The sequence below is a fragment of the Serinus canaria genome, chromosome 18 (genome assembly GCF_022539315.1).
Source record: "Serinus canaria isolate serCan28SL12 chromosome 18, serCan2020, whole genome shotgun sequence".
Classification (NCBI taxonomy): Eukaryota; Metazoa; Chordata; class Aves; order Passeriformes; family Fringillidae; genus Serinus; species Serinus canaria.
The window spans coordinates 417,498-434,433 of NC_066331.1; the positions used below are offsets into that span (position 1 = coordinate 417,498).

Genomic DNA, 16,936 nt, shown 5'->3' on the forward strand with positions numbered 1-16,936 from the left:
CCCGCTCAGCCAGGGGCTGTGCCGACCCCACACCCTGACCTCCTGACACTGCCATCCCACCCCTGCACTGCCCTCAGCCTTCCCTCTGCGCATGCAGTCTTGGGGGAAACTGCCAGTCCCAGCCCTGCCTGGGCCCAGGGGCCCCAAGCCAACCCCATCCCTGCCTGGCCCATCACCACCTGGCTCTATTGCCCCCTGACATGCCCCATGCCTGCCTGGCCCTACTGCCCCCTGAACTGCCCCATCAGCACCCGGCCCTACTGCCCCCTGAACTGCCCCATCAGCACCCGGCCCTATTGCCCCCTGAACTGCCCCATCCCTGCCTGGCCCAATCACTGCCCTGGCTCACCCCAATCTTACCTGGCTCTGCTGCTTCCCTGTTGCACTCCTCAAGCCTCCAACAGCCTCCAGGCACTGTCTGCACCTCACCTGGCACTGCCAGCAGTTCAACTGACAGTCTGCCCCAACCGACCCTGGCACCAGCCCAACGGGCACCAGCCCAACTGCAGGGCTGCCCTGCCCCCTGCACACCCCACTGCCCCATCCCTCAGCAAGGGCCGTATGCCCACCCTGGCCAGACTCAGGCTGCAGTGCCAAAGGCTGCCCCATCCAGGGCACAGGATGGGCAGGGACTGCAGCAGGGACTGCTCTGGCAGATCCCTCCCATGGCACAAGGGTGTCTGACTGGACAACCCCCTCCAGCCTGATGGCACCAACACAGCTGGCACAGGCTTGGCACTCCCAACTTGCCCTCAGCCCCAGTTTGGCTTTGATCCCAGTCACACCTGGCACCAGCTGGGGATGCAGCCCCCAGCCTGGTGCAGAACATGGTACCCGAGGGTACCCCCTGTCCCCACTGTCCCAGGTCCTCCACAGTGTCACTCTTCTGCTGTGGGTGACCACGGCCCTGCCCAGCTAAGCTTGGTGCCTGCAGCAGGCTGCAGGACCAAGAGCTGTCTCAGCCTGGAACAGAACACACTGTCCCATGTTCTGCAGTGAGGCACCCCAGGCACTGCCTTGGTGGCCAGGGGCAGCTGGTGAAGGCACAAGACTCACAAACACCCCCAGCACATCACGACCTCGGGCTGGGAGGAGCATGAGCCCAGTCCAAGGCTGGGCACAGGGCATGGGCTGACAGTGCCAGGGGACTCCTGCCCACCTCAAGCTGCACAGAGTACAGGAGGCCAAGGGAAGCGTGGTGCAAGTATTTATTTGTTGCTGATCTTCAGCACTAGTTTACAAGGCCATGGCAAATTAAAAAAAAAAAAAAAAAAAAAAAAAAGGTTAGAATAAAAAATCCTGCCCACCCGCCCCACTCCTGTGAGGCCTCTGCACTGAACCACCCACATACAAAATAATCTACAAGGAGAAAACTATACAGGAGTATTTACACCTCTGATAAATAGACTAATACTGATCCAGGCGCCTCCAGACCGTGCGTGGGGATGGGGACAGGACAAGACACAGGCGATTGTGAGGCAGAGAGCTGGGGCCACAGCCCCCACCCAGACAGACCCCCAGCAGCAGCCATCCTGAGGGCAGGCTCCACCATGGCACCATGCCGCCCTGGCACGAGGCCATGGCACAAGGATGTGCTGGGGCAATGCCACCGAGTGCTGCCATATCTGAGCCGCAGCTCCCACAGCTGGGCGAGGGCACATCCCCGCCCTGCATGGCACCACTGCTCAGCACCAGCCCCTGCCCTTCGTCCCTCCTGTGTCTGGGGACCATTCCAGTGCAGGGGGTGGCTGGGAGGGTCCAAGGCAGCAGCGTGGGGACGCCCAGGACAGACCCAGGCCCGCTACAACGAGGGCCAGGAGCTGTATCTCTGCAGGGCCCCCCTGGGGCTGACAGCCTGCACCCCAGCACCTGTGGCACCCCAAAACCGCCAGCTGCTCACCAACAGCTGCTCTCCCTCCTGCCACCCCAAGAGCATCTGAACATGGGTGCTGTGGGGACCCAGTGCCATGTGGCCAAAGGCTTGCTGGGGGTCAGAGGCAGGGAGGGTGCCCGTGGTGCTGAGACCAGGGCTCCCAGGGGGTGCCATGTTCTAACCTGAGCCTGTGAGGACGCTGTCAGGTGATGAGGCAGTGATGGGGGGCCAGAGTCACTGAGATGCCCATGCCCCTTCCCTCCCCCCACAGTTAAGAAATGGCTAAGCTGAAGCTGGGCCCTGGGCCTCAAGGGCCAGCGTGCAGCGTGGCCCCCACCCCACATGCCCCCATGACAGGGGAACACTTGGGCTGGCCTTGCAGGGCCAATCTGGCTGCTAGTGCCTCTTGGTGGAGGAGACCTTCTTCTTCCTGGCAGCCAGCATCTCATAGAAGGGGTCCCGGCTGATGGCAGCCCTGGCAGGGGAACAAGGGCTGGGTCAGGCCAAGCTGCTGCAGGGATGGGTGCCACCTGCCTGGCCTGGCCCTAGGCAGGTCCCTTTATATCCCTGGGGAAGCTTTCCTCCCCCATCCCTGCAGGATGCCCTGGGAAGCACTGTCCCCTTCAGAACAGCAGGCAGGTCCCTGCTGTGCCCCTGCCCAGTGCCATGGCCCCCCATGCTCCTCCAAGCACTCACTTGATGCACTTGATCCACTCCTCCTTCTCCTCAGGCGTGGGGGCAGAGATGCGATACACGGTGTGGTTCCCCTCCACCACACGCCCGTCTGCCTCTGTCTTGCAGGCCTTGATCACCTGGTCCTTGTTGTCAGGGATGTAGAGCTCAAAGCAGTTCTGGGAGGGAGGGAGAGACCGCTCAGACACAGCCCCCATTTCCAAAGGGAAGCCCAGACTGGGAAGGACAAAGCAGAGCCACACACCCTGGCACAGCCACCCCAGCACGGCAGAGAGGAATGACACACTGTGACTGTCACCCCCTGGCCCTGCATGTGCCCCTGTGGTGACCAGCCCCACTTTGATAAGGCAGTGACTGCTCTGGGGCCCCCTGCCCCTCCTGGGGACATCTTGGGGTGCTGCAACACCTCCCAGCTTTTCCTGCCCAAGCCAAAGCTGCCCCCAAACCCCAAAGGACACTGCCACAGCACTCACGGGCTTCTTTGAGTCCTCCACCTCACGGATGCTCAGGTTCTCCAGGGGGATGATGCCACGGGGCTCCTTATCCTGGTGCAGCCAAGCAGATGTTTAGCTGTGGGGCGGGACACCCCCAGTGCAGCCCCTTCCCTGCCCCAGCCCAGCTCACCCTGCAGGAGCCCACTCACCGTTGTGTACTCGAAGTAGTAAAGGCAGTTGTCCGTCAGGATGAACCAGCGCCGCTTCCACGTCTTCACCCTGCCTCCTGGGAGCAGAGAGGGCCAGTCGGGCACAGCCCTGCCGAGCGGGCCGGGCACACGGGCTCCAGCAGCGCAGCCCCGGCGGACACACAGAGCCAAGCAGAGGCAGGCAGCGGCGGGCAGCAGCAGCAGGCAGCGCACACCGCACCCACCCGAGCAGGAAGCGCACGGATGAGGATGGAGGCGAGGGCGGGACCGCTCCCACCCAAACACAGATTCGGCACAGCTAGAGGAAACTGCGGCCAGGCAGCTCCCTGGGAGCACACGGGGACTTTCTGTCCACCCTGACCACGGTCCCACTCATCCTGGACCCCGGGCAAGGCAGACCCAAGGCCACGGCCGAGCTGCACGGCTGCCAGCACAGCGGGAGAAGCTGCCCTGCTCCCCCCACCTGGGCCCAGCTCCCCTCCAGCGCAGCCACTGCAGCAGTGCTGAATGCAGGACGAGCACCCACCCTTGCAGGCTGGATCCGGCAGGGACACCAGGAGCCACCGTGTTACACTGGGGGTCCTGCTCATCTCCTTCCCCTACCAGGAAGGCCCTGTGGCCCCTGCTGCCCTTTGCCAGCTGGCAGCCCACCCCTGTCCCTGCCCCAGAGCAGTTCTGAGGGCCAGCACCAATGCTCCCCGACACCTTGGGGTGCAGGCATTGGAGCAGTGCTGGTGCCTCATGGGGACTGCTGAGAGTCCTGAGCACAGGGCACCACGCAGACAGATCACGTCCAGCTCCAGCCACTTGGCACACCCTAACTACCCGTGCAAGGCTGGGGCCTCTCCTGAGGAGTCCCAAAACCTGTCCCCATCCCTTGTGTCACCGGAGGCAAGGACCCACTGGCCAGGCTGAGCTGTCTGTGGACATGGTGGTGCACAGCTGGGTGGGCGGCAAGGTGCCACTGTGGCCCTGTCCTCCCCTGGGGTGGCAGAGGAGGCCACAGACCTTGGGAACGCATGGCATGGGCAGGGCTGGCACCCCACATCCCTGCCTGGAGGTGGAGAGGGGCTGTCCTGCAGCAGGCGAGGTCCCCGGGTGTGTGGGGTTAGCAGCAACAGCAGCAGCAATGAGACTCATCACCAGCAATTAAAAACGCAAAGGAAACGAAGCCCCAGCAGTGTGAGCAGAGCAGGGAAGAGGGGTACGTACCTCCTGGAGTTGGGGGCAAGGAAAGGAAGAGCCAAAATCATGGAAACATATAAATGAGGGAGAAAAGAAAATTAAAAAAAAAAAAAGAAAAAAAATAAAAAGAGGAACCCCAAAGCCCCCCCTTGCCCTGCGGGTCAGTGGGGCCGGGCTGCAGCAGGGAAGCTGTGAGGGGTTGGGCCAGCGGCAGAGCTGTGGGGGCTTGACTGCCCTGGCTCACTGTGGCTCTGTGGGATGGAGCTCCTTGGCTGCTGGGGACAGGGCCTGGCTCCCTCCACCCCCTGGCTGACCAGCAGGGTCCTTCCTGCCCCCCAAGACAGTTGAGGTCCACAGCCACTCTGCTGCCTCTCTGCCACCCCAACAGTGGTGCCAACCTGAACCTGGGTGCGCAGGGCCCCTCCAGTCAGAGACAGGAGAGCCTGGTGCTGTCCTGTGCCTCCCCACCCCTGGGCAGGGAGCAGGCAGCTCTCGCTCTCCCCTCCCAAGGGGCTGGCCATGTACCAGGAGTTCTGACCCCAGGCAGAACCCTGGGGAAACACTCCCCTGGACCCCGATCCACCCATTCCCCCTGCTAAACCCGGGCAGAGGATTCCCCAGAGGTGCCAAGAAGAGAAGCCACAGGAGCCAGGGTGCAGAGGCTCCGGCTGCGGAGCCGGGCGGTGCAGCAGGGATGCCATGCATGCTGCCTGCATGTGGAGCCGGGATGCGAGGTGGTAATGCTGTGGGAAGGTGAGGCAGGGCTTGTCTGTGGTACGGAGGGGGGATGCACGCAGCCTGGGGCAGCTTGCTGCTTGCTCCCGGGGGCCTGCTCCACATCCTGCTGCGGCTCGGCGACCTGAAGGGCCTCGAGGTCTCTGTGCTCTGACACCAGACCCTGGTACCAGCTCTGTGCCCCAGGGGCTTGACCAACCTAAAGGCAGAATCCCCCAGGATACCCACCCAGCCGCTCTGCAGGGCCTCATCAGCTCTGAGTCTGCTCCTGCTGCCCAGCCAAGGGAAGATGGAGGGCTAGATGTACAGCTGCCTTTCACATGAAGGCTGTGCCTGTCTCTGTAGCCTCCTCATGCTCTGAAGAGCCAGGCCAGCAGGCAAAGGTGTGGGAAGCCCAGGGGCATTGCACCCTGGCGACAGCCCGCCCTCCCTTGCTGGTGGCACTCACCGAGCTTCAGGAGCCAGCCCTCCCGGTCGGGGTTGAAGAAGGTGTGGGTGAGGTCATTGCCATCATCCTCGGGGATTTTGAAGGGCTCATTCTTGATGCTCTCATACAGATTCTGGTACAATGACATGGAATCAGCTCTGCTTTGCCCTGTAGCCCCGTGGTGGGCCCTGCTCTGGGCCAGCTTTGCAGCCTGGCCCTGGCCCTCACCTGGAGCAGCTCCTCAGGCAGGTCCCCCCCGTCATTGATGCCGCGGTTCATGGCGATGAATCGCTCTGCCGTGGGCTTGTCCTTCACGTTGGGATTGTGCAGGCTCGTGTTCAGCATGATGATGGCAAAGGACAGCACGTAGCAGGTGTCTGCAGGGGCAGAGGGGAAAGTCAGCTGTGGGGCAGGATGATACCAGGCACACCATCTGGGACAGGCGCTCACCTGTGGACTGGAAGACACCCGGGTTGCACTGGCAGTACCGCTGGGCAAAGGCCTCCATCATCCGGTCAATCTTCTGTGCCTCCCCTGGCAGCCGGAAGCTCCACAGGAACTGCCTGTGGAGAGTGAGCTGTGCTGCTGATTTGGGGGCTCCGTGGTCCCCAGCACCCTCCACGGGCCACGCTCAGCTCCCAGCCCCTTACTCACCGCAGGGCCTGCACAAGGTTGAGGTCAGTGAATTCATGCAGCTCCACAAAGGCATGCAGGACTTGGATGTTGAACTCATCCCTGTGGGAATGAAGCCAGAGCACGAGGGATGCGTGATCAGCAATCCTGTGACTGCTGAGTGGCTCCACTGTCCCTGCCCTTCTCCCGATTCTACTCATGCATGGGGGAAAGCTGCAGCTACCCCCTGCTTGATCCGGTCCGGTCTGCACGAATCGCCCCCTTGCAAGAGCCAGCCATGAACCGAATACCCCCAGCACCCCGGGCACCCCCAGTGAGCTGCTCTGTGAGCTCAGAGCTGCACTGTCCCATCTCTCAGGTGGCAGGAGCCCACAGCCCCCCAGGAAACCCGAGCCCAGTGCACCTCTCGCCCAGGTAGTCGCCGATGGCTGTCTTGTTGAGGCCCTCTCCCTTGTACAGGAACTGTGCAATGTCCTCACACGTGTTCTTCAGCAGGTCATTCTCAATCAAGAACTGGATGCCCTGGAGGGGTGCAAGAGAGGTGCTTGAGGGTCTGTGGTTGCCCCTGCCAGCCCCTGCCCTGGCTGCTGGCTCTGCCCCAGCCCCAGCAACCTGGAGTGGGAAGTGGTAGAGCCGTGCACACCCCCAGAGGTGGGTAACCAGCTCTGCTCCCCATCCCACACTACCTTCTTGGGATCCATGTTGAACTTCTTCCTGCCCATGGCCACCTGCTTGTTCCTCTGCATGTTTTTCCTGCAAGGCATGAAGCAGCTCTGAGCACTCAGCCAGGCCCCACTGCCTCTGTGCAGCCCCTGGGGCAGTGCACCGTAGGGAGGGTCAGCCTGGCCCGAGAGGACCCAGGTCCCCAGACTGGACCCACGGAGGACAAAGCCAACACATTGCTCTGTGTCTGCCCCACACTGTGGCCTGGGGCTGCTCTCGGCCTGCCAGGCCCCAGAACAGAGTGGAGCTGCCACCCCATGTCCTTGGGGTCACCCTCAGCAGAGGGAGTGCAGGCAGAGCACCTGTCAGGTCACCCAGACACGGGCAGGCTTGGGCAAGCTGGCTGTGGCAGGGCTCTGGGGAGAGCAGTGGGGCTGGCAGAAGGGGACAGTCTTCATGCCCCAGTGGGTAACTGGGAATGATGCTGGGAGTCAGCTCCCACCGGGCCCCCTGATCCTGGCTGGCACTGACTGCACCAGCTCAGAATAACAAAGCTCGCCAGTGGCTGTGGCTGACAGAGGGGCTGGGGCTTGGAATAACAGACTTGGGAGCAGCAGATCATCCTGGAATCCTGCTCCCAGGAGCTCAGAGTGCCTGGGAAAGCTGCTCACAGCAGCATTCGTGGGCCAGGGCTCCTGCACAGCCCGAGGGGGCTCCATGGTGCTGGGACTCACCTCTCCTCCGTGGAGCCCAGGTTCTCGATCTCATTCGTCACTTCTGCTATCTCATCCTTCAGGCGCTGTGGGGAGAGGGGGCACTGAGACAAGGAGGAGCCTCCCCCACAAACCCTCCAGCTCCCAGCCCTGGAGACAGCGCCACTCCCCCCACAGCCCCTCCTTCCTTCCCTCCCCCTTCTCCCCCCCACCCCCAAGCACTGCCCAGGGGCTGAACCAGCTCAGAGGGCACCGGCAGTGGGGCTGGCTGCCCCCCACTGCTAATCCCTGCAGCACTGCCACGCTCCCAGCATGCAGGAAGGAAGAGATTCAGAGGTTAACAAAATTACCCCTAATCCCTTCAGATCATGCCCAGCATATGGCAGTAATTAGCCTCTGCTGTCTTAATCAGGGACACGACTGACAGTGTCCCAGATGAGCCCCGACCTCACAGGCACTTGCCAGGGCAGTGGCCTGGCCCAGATACATGGTCCCTGCCCGTGCCAGGCAGGGGCTGGCACAGACTGGCACAACTGCACAGCCTGGAGCACTGCAGGGGACAGGAAAAGGCATGGCTGCTTTGGCTGGGGAGGGACAGCTGGCTGCCACCTGGGACCACATCCCAGCTGGGACCCTGTCCCCAGAGCCCCTTGGAGGAAGAGCTGTGGGGCAGCTGAATGGGGCTCCAGGAACCCTTCCAGCCAGGCTGCTGTCCCAGGGACAGGGGGAGTGTGTGGGTCCCTGGGCATCATACCTGTATGTCAGCCAGCAGCTCCTGCTTTCGGCGGCGGATGTTCTCCAGCTCCTGGCACTCCTCTGGGGTCAGGTCACTGGGCACTGAGCAGAGACACGATCAGGTCAGCACGTGTGCTCCAGGCAATCAGGCCTGCCAGGCTTCTGGCACAGCCTCTGCTCCCAGCCAGCAGCTGTGGGCCGGGGTGGAGGCAGGACGTGGAGGAGCTGGGCTGGCGAGCAGCGTCCCCAGCCCCACACAGAGGCCAAGTGGCACCAATGGCATGAAAGGAATTTGAGGGCAAGGGCATCTGCTCCTTCAGACTGTGGCAGCTGCAGAGTGAGAACCAACACAGGCCCCCGCATCACCTCCAGCACTGCTTCTGCCAGCCCTGCTGGCCCCCAAGTCCCTTTTCCCTCTGCTCTGCACCAGCCAGGCTGGTGTGGGTGCCCATTCCACTCCCCATGGCCAGGCTGCTCTGCTGTGCCCTGCAGCACAGGCTCCACACCGACCTGCAGCCCTCCAGCTTGTTCTGCTGCGCCAGGTCAGCCCCAAACATCAACCAGGTCCTGGCCACCCTTGCAGCTCCCTCTGCAGTGTATTCATTATTCTGGGGCAGAGCCTGGAGCTGGTGCACTCTCCAGACAGACCTCACCTGCACACCATGAGATCTACACCTTCCTGTCACCCTGGGGAGCCAGATACCCCCTCCCCGACACCATTGCCCAGGGCCACCACATGGTCCCCCTTGCTCCAGGAGCATTCCTAGTGCTCCTTGGCATGTGACCTCCTTGCTTCACGGTGACAAGGTATTCCATTCCTGTTCCCTCCAGTCCCCAAGTTCACCGGCTCCTTCAAGAGTGCTCCCAGCCCTCCTACTATGCTCATGTCTCCCACCTCTGCCAGCTATGCATTGCACCAAGGTCACCTGCAAGGACACCAAAACACCTTCCCTCCAGAGTGCTGTCCCCAAGGGAGGTGGCAGCAGGATCTGCCAGCTCAGCTCTTGTGTCACCCCCACCTCCCGCCCTGCGGGGTGCTGGGAACAGGCGTCTGTAGAGCTGTCACCATCCTCCCCTGCCCCAAGCACTACCCCCTGACCCGCTGAGGTCCCACATGCCACCATGTACACAGCCACCGCTGCCACCAGCCCAGACTCACCAGAGTGTCCCCAGGGCAGTCACTGCCCCACGCCAGGGCCCAAAGCCACCGTGTGCCTTTGGACCAGCACTGTCCTCAACTGTGCATCAATTCCCCCCGCGCTGCCTCAGTGGGAGCTGCCAGAGTGACCCTGCACCCTGAATCTCTGAGCTCAGCACTTCCCCGGCTCTGCTCTGGGTCAGATCAGCTTCCTCCCTCACAGCCCCCTGTTGCCAAGGCTGAGGCGCCTCGGCTTGCGACACCATCCCTCAGACACACCAACACTTCCCAATACTTTCGGTCTCCCATGTCGGGAAGCCTGAGCCAGACAGGTCAGGTGGTGGCACCAGGTTAAAAGTTACTTACAGTACCAGAGCTGCGTCGATGCATCCCAGCACCTTCTGCACGCCCCAGCGCCATTCTCACCATTCCCACCAGCACCAGCCCCCAGTGCCAGGCCCCAGGGCGCCCGGCAAGCCCAGGCTCGCAGCGGGAGGGATGAGCTGTGTCACACCCGCACATCAGACACAGAAACCCCCAAATCCCTGGGCTGCTGCCTGTGCCACAGGACCCTCCTGCCCAGCTGCAGGACCCTCTTGTCCAGCTGCCAGACTCCCGGTGCGGCTGCAGGAAAAGCCAAATTCATGCCAGGCCTCAGGAAAGCCCTCAGCAATGCCTCTTCCTGCCCACCTGGGAGAGGACAGGGGCTCCAGCCGGGGTCCCGGCAGCCCCGGGACAGGCGTGGGGCAGATGAGACGCTGCAGGGCAGCAGGGCAGGACGGCAGGGCTGCTCCAGAGCCCCGGAAGGTCCCTCCCCGGTGGAGACTGAGCACTCGTGACAAGCAGCCCAGCCATGTCAGCAGCAGCCAGAGGAAGAGAAACCCCAGACGCAGGAGCTTTTCTGGGGAAGGAAGGCAGCATTAACCCTTCCCTAGCTCTGCGCAACAGCTACCCTAGAGAGCCCCAGCGAGCCTGGCGGCAGGCAGAGCAGTGCCGGGGGATGGGAGGCTGGAACAGACACTGGCACAGAAGTCACACAGGGACCCACCACACTGCAGGATCCCAGCACGGCCGGGCCTCCCCACCAGGACAGGAAGGCGGGGGTTCCCCCGGCAGGATCCTATCCCGGAGCAGCAGGATCTGTCCACGGGGCTCGGGGCTCACCCCGGAGCAGCCACCGCAGCCCCTCCGCGGCTCGCCCAGAGCGCAGCCCCGCCGCACAGGGTCCTGCCGGCCTCACCCTCGGCCCCAGCGCACACACGGAGCCACCGGCCACCCCCGCCCGGCCCCCCGCGCCCCGGCCCGGCTCACCGTGTCCCTCTGTCCGGAGCACCATGGTGCCAGGGCCCTCCCCGGCCCCGCTGGCCGTGCCGGGTGCGGACACCTGCAGCCTCGGTGCTTCCGCGGTGACTCAGGGCCCCCGTACCAATGAGCTCGGCGGCCTCTCGGGCGTCATCCCGGCCTCGCCAGGAGCCAGCACCAGCACCACCCTGTTCCTGCCGCCATGAGCCAGGGCCGTCAGCACCTTAACTCCTGTGCTCCCGGCTGGGTGGGAAACGGGCGCCAGGGCTGCTCCCCCTCCCTGGCTCAGGGCCGGGGTACGCCCAGTGCTGGGGTCCCGGGCAGGCAGCCCCTGGGCTGGCCCGGCCCAGCCCTTCCTTCCTCGGAGCCTGCCAGGACACCCGACACGGCACGTCTTGAGCTCAGTGAGCAGCGCTGGGCTCCCCTCCCTTCCCCTCCAGCAGCCCAGCGGACCCCCAGCCCTGCAGCTCCCCCGTCTCAGCCAGACCTCTCCACTGCAGGTCCAGGCCCTGTGCTGGCCCTGGGGACCGCCGGTGCCCGCTGCCCTCCACAGGCTCCATGACATCTCCCACAGCTGGCTGGGACAAGAACTGGAACCAGGAGAAGGACTAGGAGCCATGCCAGCCCTCATGGGATATTGTTCCCCACTGTCTTGCCCCCTTGCTATGGGGTGTCTGTAAGGACCCCTCTGCTCTGCACAGGACCCCTGTGTGGTGAGTCCGGGTGCTGTGGGGCCGCGCCTGCAGTGGGAGCGACCCCAGCACGTCCCTGTCCCCATCCCTGTGCCCATCAAGTCGCCTGAGAGGCTGCAATAGCTTTGGCTGCCTTGACTCAGCTAAATCCTGCTCAGCAGCACGAGATGGAGACACAGCACCCAGAATGCCAGCTATGGAGTAAGGGGAGGGTGGGCTGCAGAAGCCTCGGGGTGTCCTTCAGCCCCCTGAGCCACCACAGCAGCCAGCCCTGCTGCTGGCCCATGCTGTACCACACCAGAGGGGCAACAGCTCCAGGGTCAGGCAGGCCATGGGGATGAGCCCAGGGTCTCTGCATGCTGCTGCGGGTGCCACCACCTCCACCCCTTGGTGGGGTCCCGTGGGGCCCCCAGAAACATCCTGCTTGTCTCCTCACACCACATCCTGTTTTCACCATGTGCACACCCTGGGTTGCGTCAGCCCCATCCTTCCCCACCAACAGCTGAGGTGCATCAGGAGGAGGGTTTGGGGACAGGCCCTCTGGGCTACTGGACCCTGTGCTCAGGACACTCTCCTGCTTTTGTGCAGCCCTGCCCAACACACAATTAATCCTGCTTCCCTGACCCAGAGCCCACCAAAGAACCCCGTCCACAGCCACTACCTCACTCCCAGTGGCTCAAGGCTCCAACATTCGCACGCACAGACCCCCAGCCTCCAGCATGGCTGGGTGAGCACCAGCTCAGCCATGTCTACAGACACTGTGCATGTGCAAGGAATGCAGCCAGGCAGGCACCTCACCTGCTCCCAGCACTGCTTATGATGCCAGGCCTTGAGAGGAGCAGAGCCCAGCTCAACCACAGGACTGGGGCCAAGGGGGTCCCGCAACCCCCTGCCCCACTGCACAGCTCCCCAGTCCCACAGCTGGGCACAAGCCAGCAGACAGCAGTAGGTCACAGAGGAGGCTGACCTTCAGCACACACTTCAGCGTGGCAGGAACTGGGCTTTCCCCCACAGAATTCCCTCTGGAGAGTGCCACCCTGCCCTCTGTAGCCACCGGCACTTGTTGTGATGAGGGCGACCAAGCGCTCACACATTCCCTGGGGCAGGGCAGGGTAGAGGGGCTAGGGCAGGACCTGCCACGGCCATCCTGTGCTGCCTGTGACCTCTCAGCCACCACTGCTGGCTCCCCAGGACCCCCATCCCAGCATGGCACCAGCTCCAGCCAGGGCAATGCCAGGCGAGAGGCCCGCGGCTTGCAGAGGCCTGAGCTTGGGAAGGCCGGCAGAGGAAGGAGGCAGTGAGGCTGTGAGGACACTCTGTGCTGCTTTCAGCAGGAGCCATATGGAGCCCGAGCCATATGGAGCTGGAGCCATGGGCCCCGCCGTGTCTGCTGGGGGATGGGAACCCCGCGGCACGGAGGGAAGGGGGGCACGCAGTGCCTACCTGCCTTGGCAGCCACCGAGGGGCAGAGGAACGCCTGGAAACTGGAGGCGCAGAGCTCGCTGACTGTCCCCATGCTGCGGGGGTCCCACGCAGGATGCCACCAGCTCCGGGAGGGCAAGGCAGTGACAGGCAGAGGTCAGGCAGGAGCACACAGAGGCCAGACAGGTGCGTGTGGCCGAGCAATGGGCTCCCCGGTACTAGGCAGGTAGCCAGTACCGAGGGCAGCTCCCCAGTGCCTGGGGCAGGGCGCGAGCAGGGGAGCCGGAGCAGTCCCGGCTCTGTCTGGAGCTGGCTCTGGCTCTGCTAGGGGAGCTCCAGCCGCAGGAGCCCACGCGCCAGCCCCAGCCAATCCCCGCCGCACCGGCACACCAGTCCGTGCCACCGCCGGAGCCACAGCGGGCGCCTCAAAGCCACTTGGAGGACGAGGAGTTTTGGAACTTCCCAGCAGCCCCCTGCCCGAGCTGCCTGCCCCCCGGCAGCCCCCTTGCCCCCGCGGGGGGCCGGCAGCGGGGTATTTTTAGAGAGGTTTTATCCCTCCGTATTAGAGCATTAAGCATCAGGAGCCGGCGGTCGCATAGCAACGAGCGCCGCATGAAGGAAGGTGCACCCAGAGAAGCGCAGCGGTGCCAGAGCGGGGGTGCCAGCACGGCCCCCGCTCCTGGGGTACAGGGCCCGAGCCCCAGCCCTGACCCAGCCCGACAGGCTCAGCCAACCCTGCGTGCCAGCGCGAGCAGACGCCTCTGGTCATGCCCCAGAGGCACTGCCCACTCTGCTGCGGCCCTGGTGGGTGGGGGGCTCCTGCAGCAGGAGCCGGAGGTCGTGCCTTGGGATCCCAGGCTGGGGGACAGCTGTGGAGCTGGGGAAATGCACAATATATTTCGGATATTTCGGACAGACTCTCACACCCTCCCAGCCTCCCACCCCACAGGCACTGAGCAAATCCAACCGGACTGACAGCTCCTTTCCTCAAAGCAAGAGCGATCTTGAGCACAGGGCATGGCCATGAGTAACAAACCCCAGGGCCTGTCAGGGCAGGAGCAGCTCGACAGCTCCGCTCACCCGCCCCTGCATCCATGGGGATCGCTGAGCCAAGAGTAACTTGAGCAGGGCAGGCAGAAGCCCAGACGGGGTGGGCAGTGAGGAAGGGCACCCTGGCAGGCAGGAGCAGTGTGACTGGAGAAAGGAGGAGAGAGTGAAGGGCAGCTGACAGGCCAGCCAGGCACTCAGTGCTGATGTGACTGACCTTCTGCTTTCAACACCACTTCCCCTTTCCCAGGGGCCAGAGGAGTGGTTACCACATCACCAGGAGGCAAAAGAGCAAGCGAAGGGAGCCGGGGGCGTAGGGGAGGCTGAGCTGGGCACATGCTGTACAAGCACCTCCCTGGGCCTGGACTGGCATCTGGAGAAACCCCAGTGTGACACAGGCACATGGGTGCTGTGACTGGGATAAGGCAGGGCCAGGTGGCATCTCCCACACAGGGTGACCTGGATGCCTGGCTGGGTCCTTGCACCCTGTCCAGGTAAGGTGGGGTGTTTACAAACCACAGCTACAGCCCTGACATGACTGCAAGTGTCAGCAGCAGGGCTCATTGTTCTCTACCCTAAACATCTCAGGAGAGGAACTGCACTTGCCTCTGCCCAAGTTCCTGGCTCTGCTCTCCAAGCCTGGTGCTACTCCAGCACTATCTCTCTGCCTCTGACCTGGGAGTCCAGCCCTGAGCTCTGTGGAAGAGTGGCTTTCCAGGCTGGGCCCACCAACTTGCCCAGGCTGACCCCACACTGTGCAAGAAAAGGGCTGGGGCATCAGCAGCAGCTCCCCCAGCAGTGTTCCCTGGTGCTCAGGGACATGCCATGGTCCCAGCATGGGACAGCCAAGCCTGTACCAAAGGGATGCCAGCACCCACTGGCAAAACAGGACTTTGCAGGCTGGCGGTGAGGAGGGCAGGGACTACCTGGGTGAGGAGCCCCTCAGCCAGCCTGTTGCAGAGCTGGCAGCCCACCCTTCTTTGGGAATCCCCCACACCTTGCACAGCCCACCCTGCCATCACACACCCATCCCGCCCCAGACAGCGAGGCCCCCCTGGCACAAGCTGCTTTGCTGGAGGCTGCATCAACCCCGCTTAGAGAAATCCCTTAATCCCCAGGCCAGAGTGAGCGGTAATCCCTTGGGTGCAGCGGGATTACCAGCACTGCCCAATCCCCCTCTCCCTGGGGCCAGCATGAGCCGTGATGGGGCCCAGCTCAGGACACGGTGCCAGGACAGGACTGTGCTCCCCACATCCTCTCACCGGTGCTGCAGCTCGGCAAGGCAGGAGCAGCCAGGATGGTTCCCCACCAGGACACCTCTTCCCCACGGTCCAGAGGCGTTTGAGCCACACCACTGCTCTCGGTCAGTTCTGCTCTGGGATGGGCTCAGTCTCGCTGTTGTCCCCACGGGGAGATGCTGGGAAGGGGGTGGGAATGCAGCCCCACGCCCCGGCAGGAGCAGGGGGAGCACACATCTGTGCCGCCAGCTGCTCGCCCTGGGATTTGCTCTCTGCCGAGGCAGACGGCTGAAGAGAGGCCATGAGCCGTGGGGCAGACACTGGCGTCAGCACAATCCCACCAGAAAGAGACTCGCCGTCGGTTTCCACCACGCTACAGCCTCGCAGAATGTCCTTGGCTAAACCAACTCAGCTTAAGGGCTTCAGGGCAGCTGTGGGCTGTGCTGCCCCCAGCACAGGAACAGTGGCAGGGGCTGGAGGCAGCTGTGCACTCCCTGCGTCCACCGCACCAGGATGAGCGGGACGTTTCTAATGCTGAGAGATGACCCGGGATGTCTTCCAGGTGATTCCGGGAAGCACCAGAGGCTGCTGGCAGAACCACTCCCCACGGCGCTCTCCTGCTAATGGGTTGCATCTGACAACACCCGAGCCAGGCCGCAGGGGCCGGCACCTTCCTTATCTCACACGGTGAAGTCCTCGCAGCCCAGCACTGTCACTGCTGGGGTGGAACAGCAGCTCCTAATCGGCCGTGTCGCACGGCTGGGCAGGAAACCGGCCGCGAACCGGCACTGCCGGCAGTGGCACTTGGCTGGCACCAGCTGCCCCCAGGAAGAATGGTCACCAGCACGGCTCCAGCACTGGGGGCATGGCCCCAGTCCTCACTCAGACTCCAGTCTTCCCTCAGCAAAGGCCCTGTCCAAGGAAAACCACCTGCCGACACATGGGCACCTGCCTGGGACAGACCAGGCCCAGGCAGGGTCTCCCTGCCCAGTCCCGTCCTCAGCACCGGGAGGAAGGAACGCTCTGCGGGCACGGAGGGCAGAATGCACGGGCATGAAAGGGGAGACCCTGCAACCGCCGAGCCCCCGCGGCCCGCCCAGGGAGCGGGTCCGGGCACACGCCGGGAGCTCCCGAACCGGGGGCTGTGACATTCAGCAGGCGACATCGCGGCCATCCTGCCCCGAGCTCTGCGGGGCCGGGCTCGGCAGTGCCGGGGGAGCACCGGAGCAAAGTGCGAGCGGAGCGGCCGACGGAAGGGGTGCGGGCAGCGGGCCACGGAGCCCCGCGGGCCCGGGGAGGGCGGTCCCGCGGCGCGCCCGCCCCCCGCGCTGCCGGCGGGCACCAGGTGCCAGTTCCGCCGGGCTCTTCCTCCGCCGCCGACCGCACGATGCCGCCAAGGCCGCTCTGTCACTTGCGGGCGCGGGTCCCGCCGCCGCCGAATCCCCGCCCGTCCCGATGCCACCGCCCCCGGTCCTGCACCTGGGAGCGGCCCGGCCCAAGCACGCCCCGCCCGGGAGAGTCGCCGCCGCCCAGCGGGGACTACAGACTACCCCGGCGCCTCGCCCCGGGCCAGGTGGGTGTCCCAAAGCCCCCCGCCAGCCCCCGGCCCGCACTGACCGCAGCCGCCGCCCTCCTCTTCCTCCATCCCGCCGCCGCTCCGGCCCCGCCCGCGTGACGAGCGCGCCGCAGCCGCCACGGCCGGCACCACGTGACGCGGGAGGCGGAGCCCGGCATGCCCCGCCCGCCCCGGTGCCCCCTCCCGCCGCTCGCCCCTCACGATCGCGGCCGACCACGGCC

The 16,936-nt window shown here is 64.3% G+C and overlaps 1 protein-coding gene across 6 annotated transcripts; it reads right to left on the reverse strand.

Annotated features, from left to right (window-relative positions):
- Positions 1-1,190: 1,190 nt before the first annotated feature.
- On the reverse strand, positions 1,191-16,846 carry CYTH1 (cytohesin 1). Of its 6 annotated transcripts, none has more exons than XM_030231121.2 (13): positions 16,757-16,846; positions 8,320-8,402; positions 7,587-7,651; positions 6,876-6,942; positions 6,593-6,711; positions 6,211-6,291; positions 6,007-6,119; positions 5,785-5,933; positions 5,577-5,689; positions 3,210-3,288; positions 3,040-3,111; positions 2,570-2,724; positions 1,191-2,348 (listed from the first exon to the last, which is right to left on the reverse strand). In XM_030231121.2, exons 1-13 carry the CDS (start codon positions 16,782-16,784, stop codon positions 2,270-2,272), a joined length of 1,203 nt encoding a protein of 400 aa, XP_030086981.1. In that variant the 5' UTR covers positions 16,785-16,846; the 3' UTR covers positions 1,191-2,269. The 6 variants fall into 6 exon arrangements, with proteins under 6 accessions (XP_030086981.1, XP_050837301.1, XP_018774383.2 ...); XM_050981344.1 differs by lacking the exon at positions 16,757-16,846 and adding an exon at positions 15,164-16,323; XM_018918838.2 differs by lacking the exon at positions 16,757-16,846 and adding an exon at positions 12,876-14,911 and having other exon boundaries at positions 3,210-3,286; positions 5,578-5,689.
- Positions 16,847-16,936: the final 90 nt, after the last annotated feature.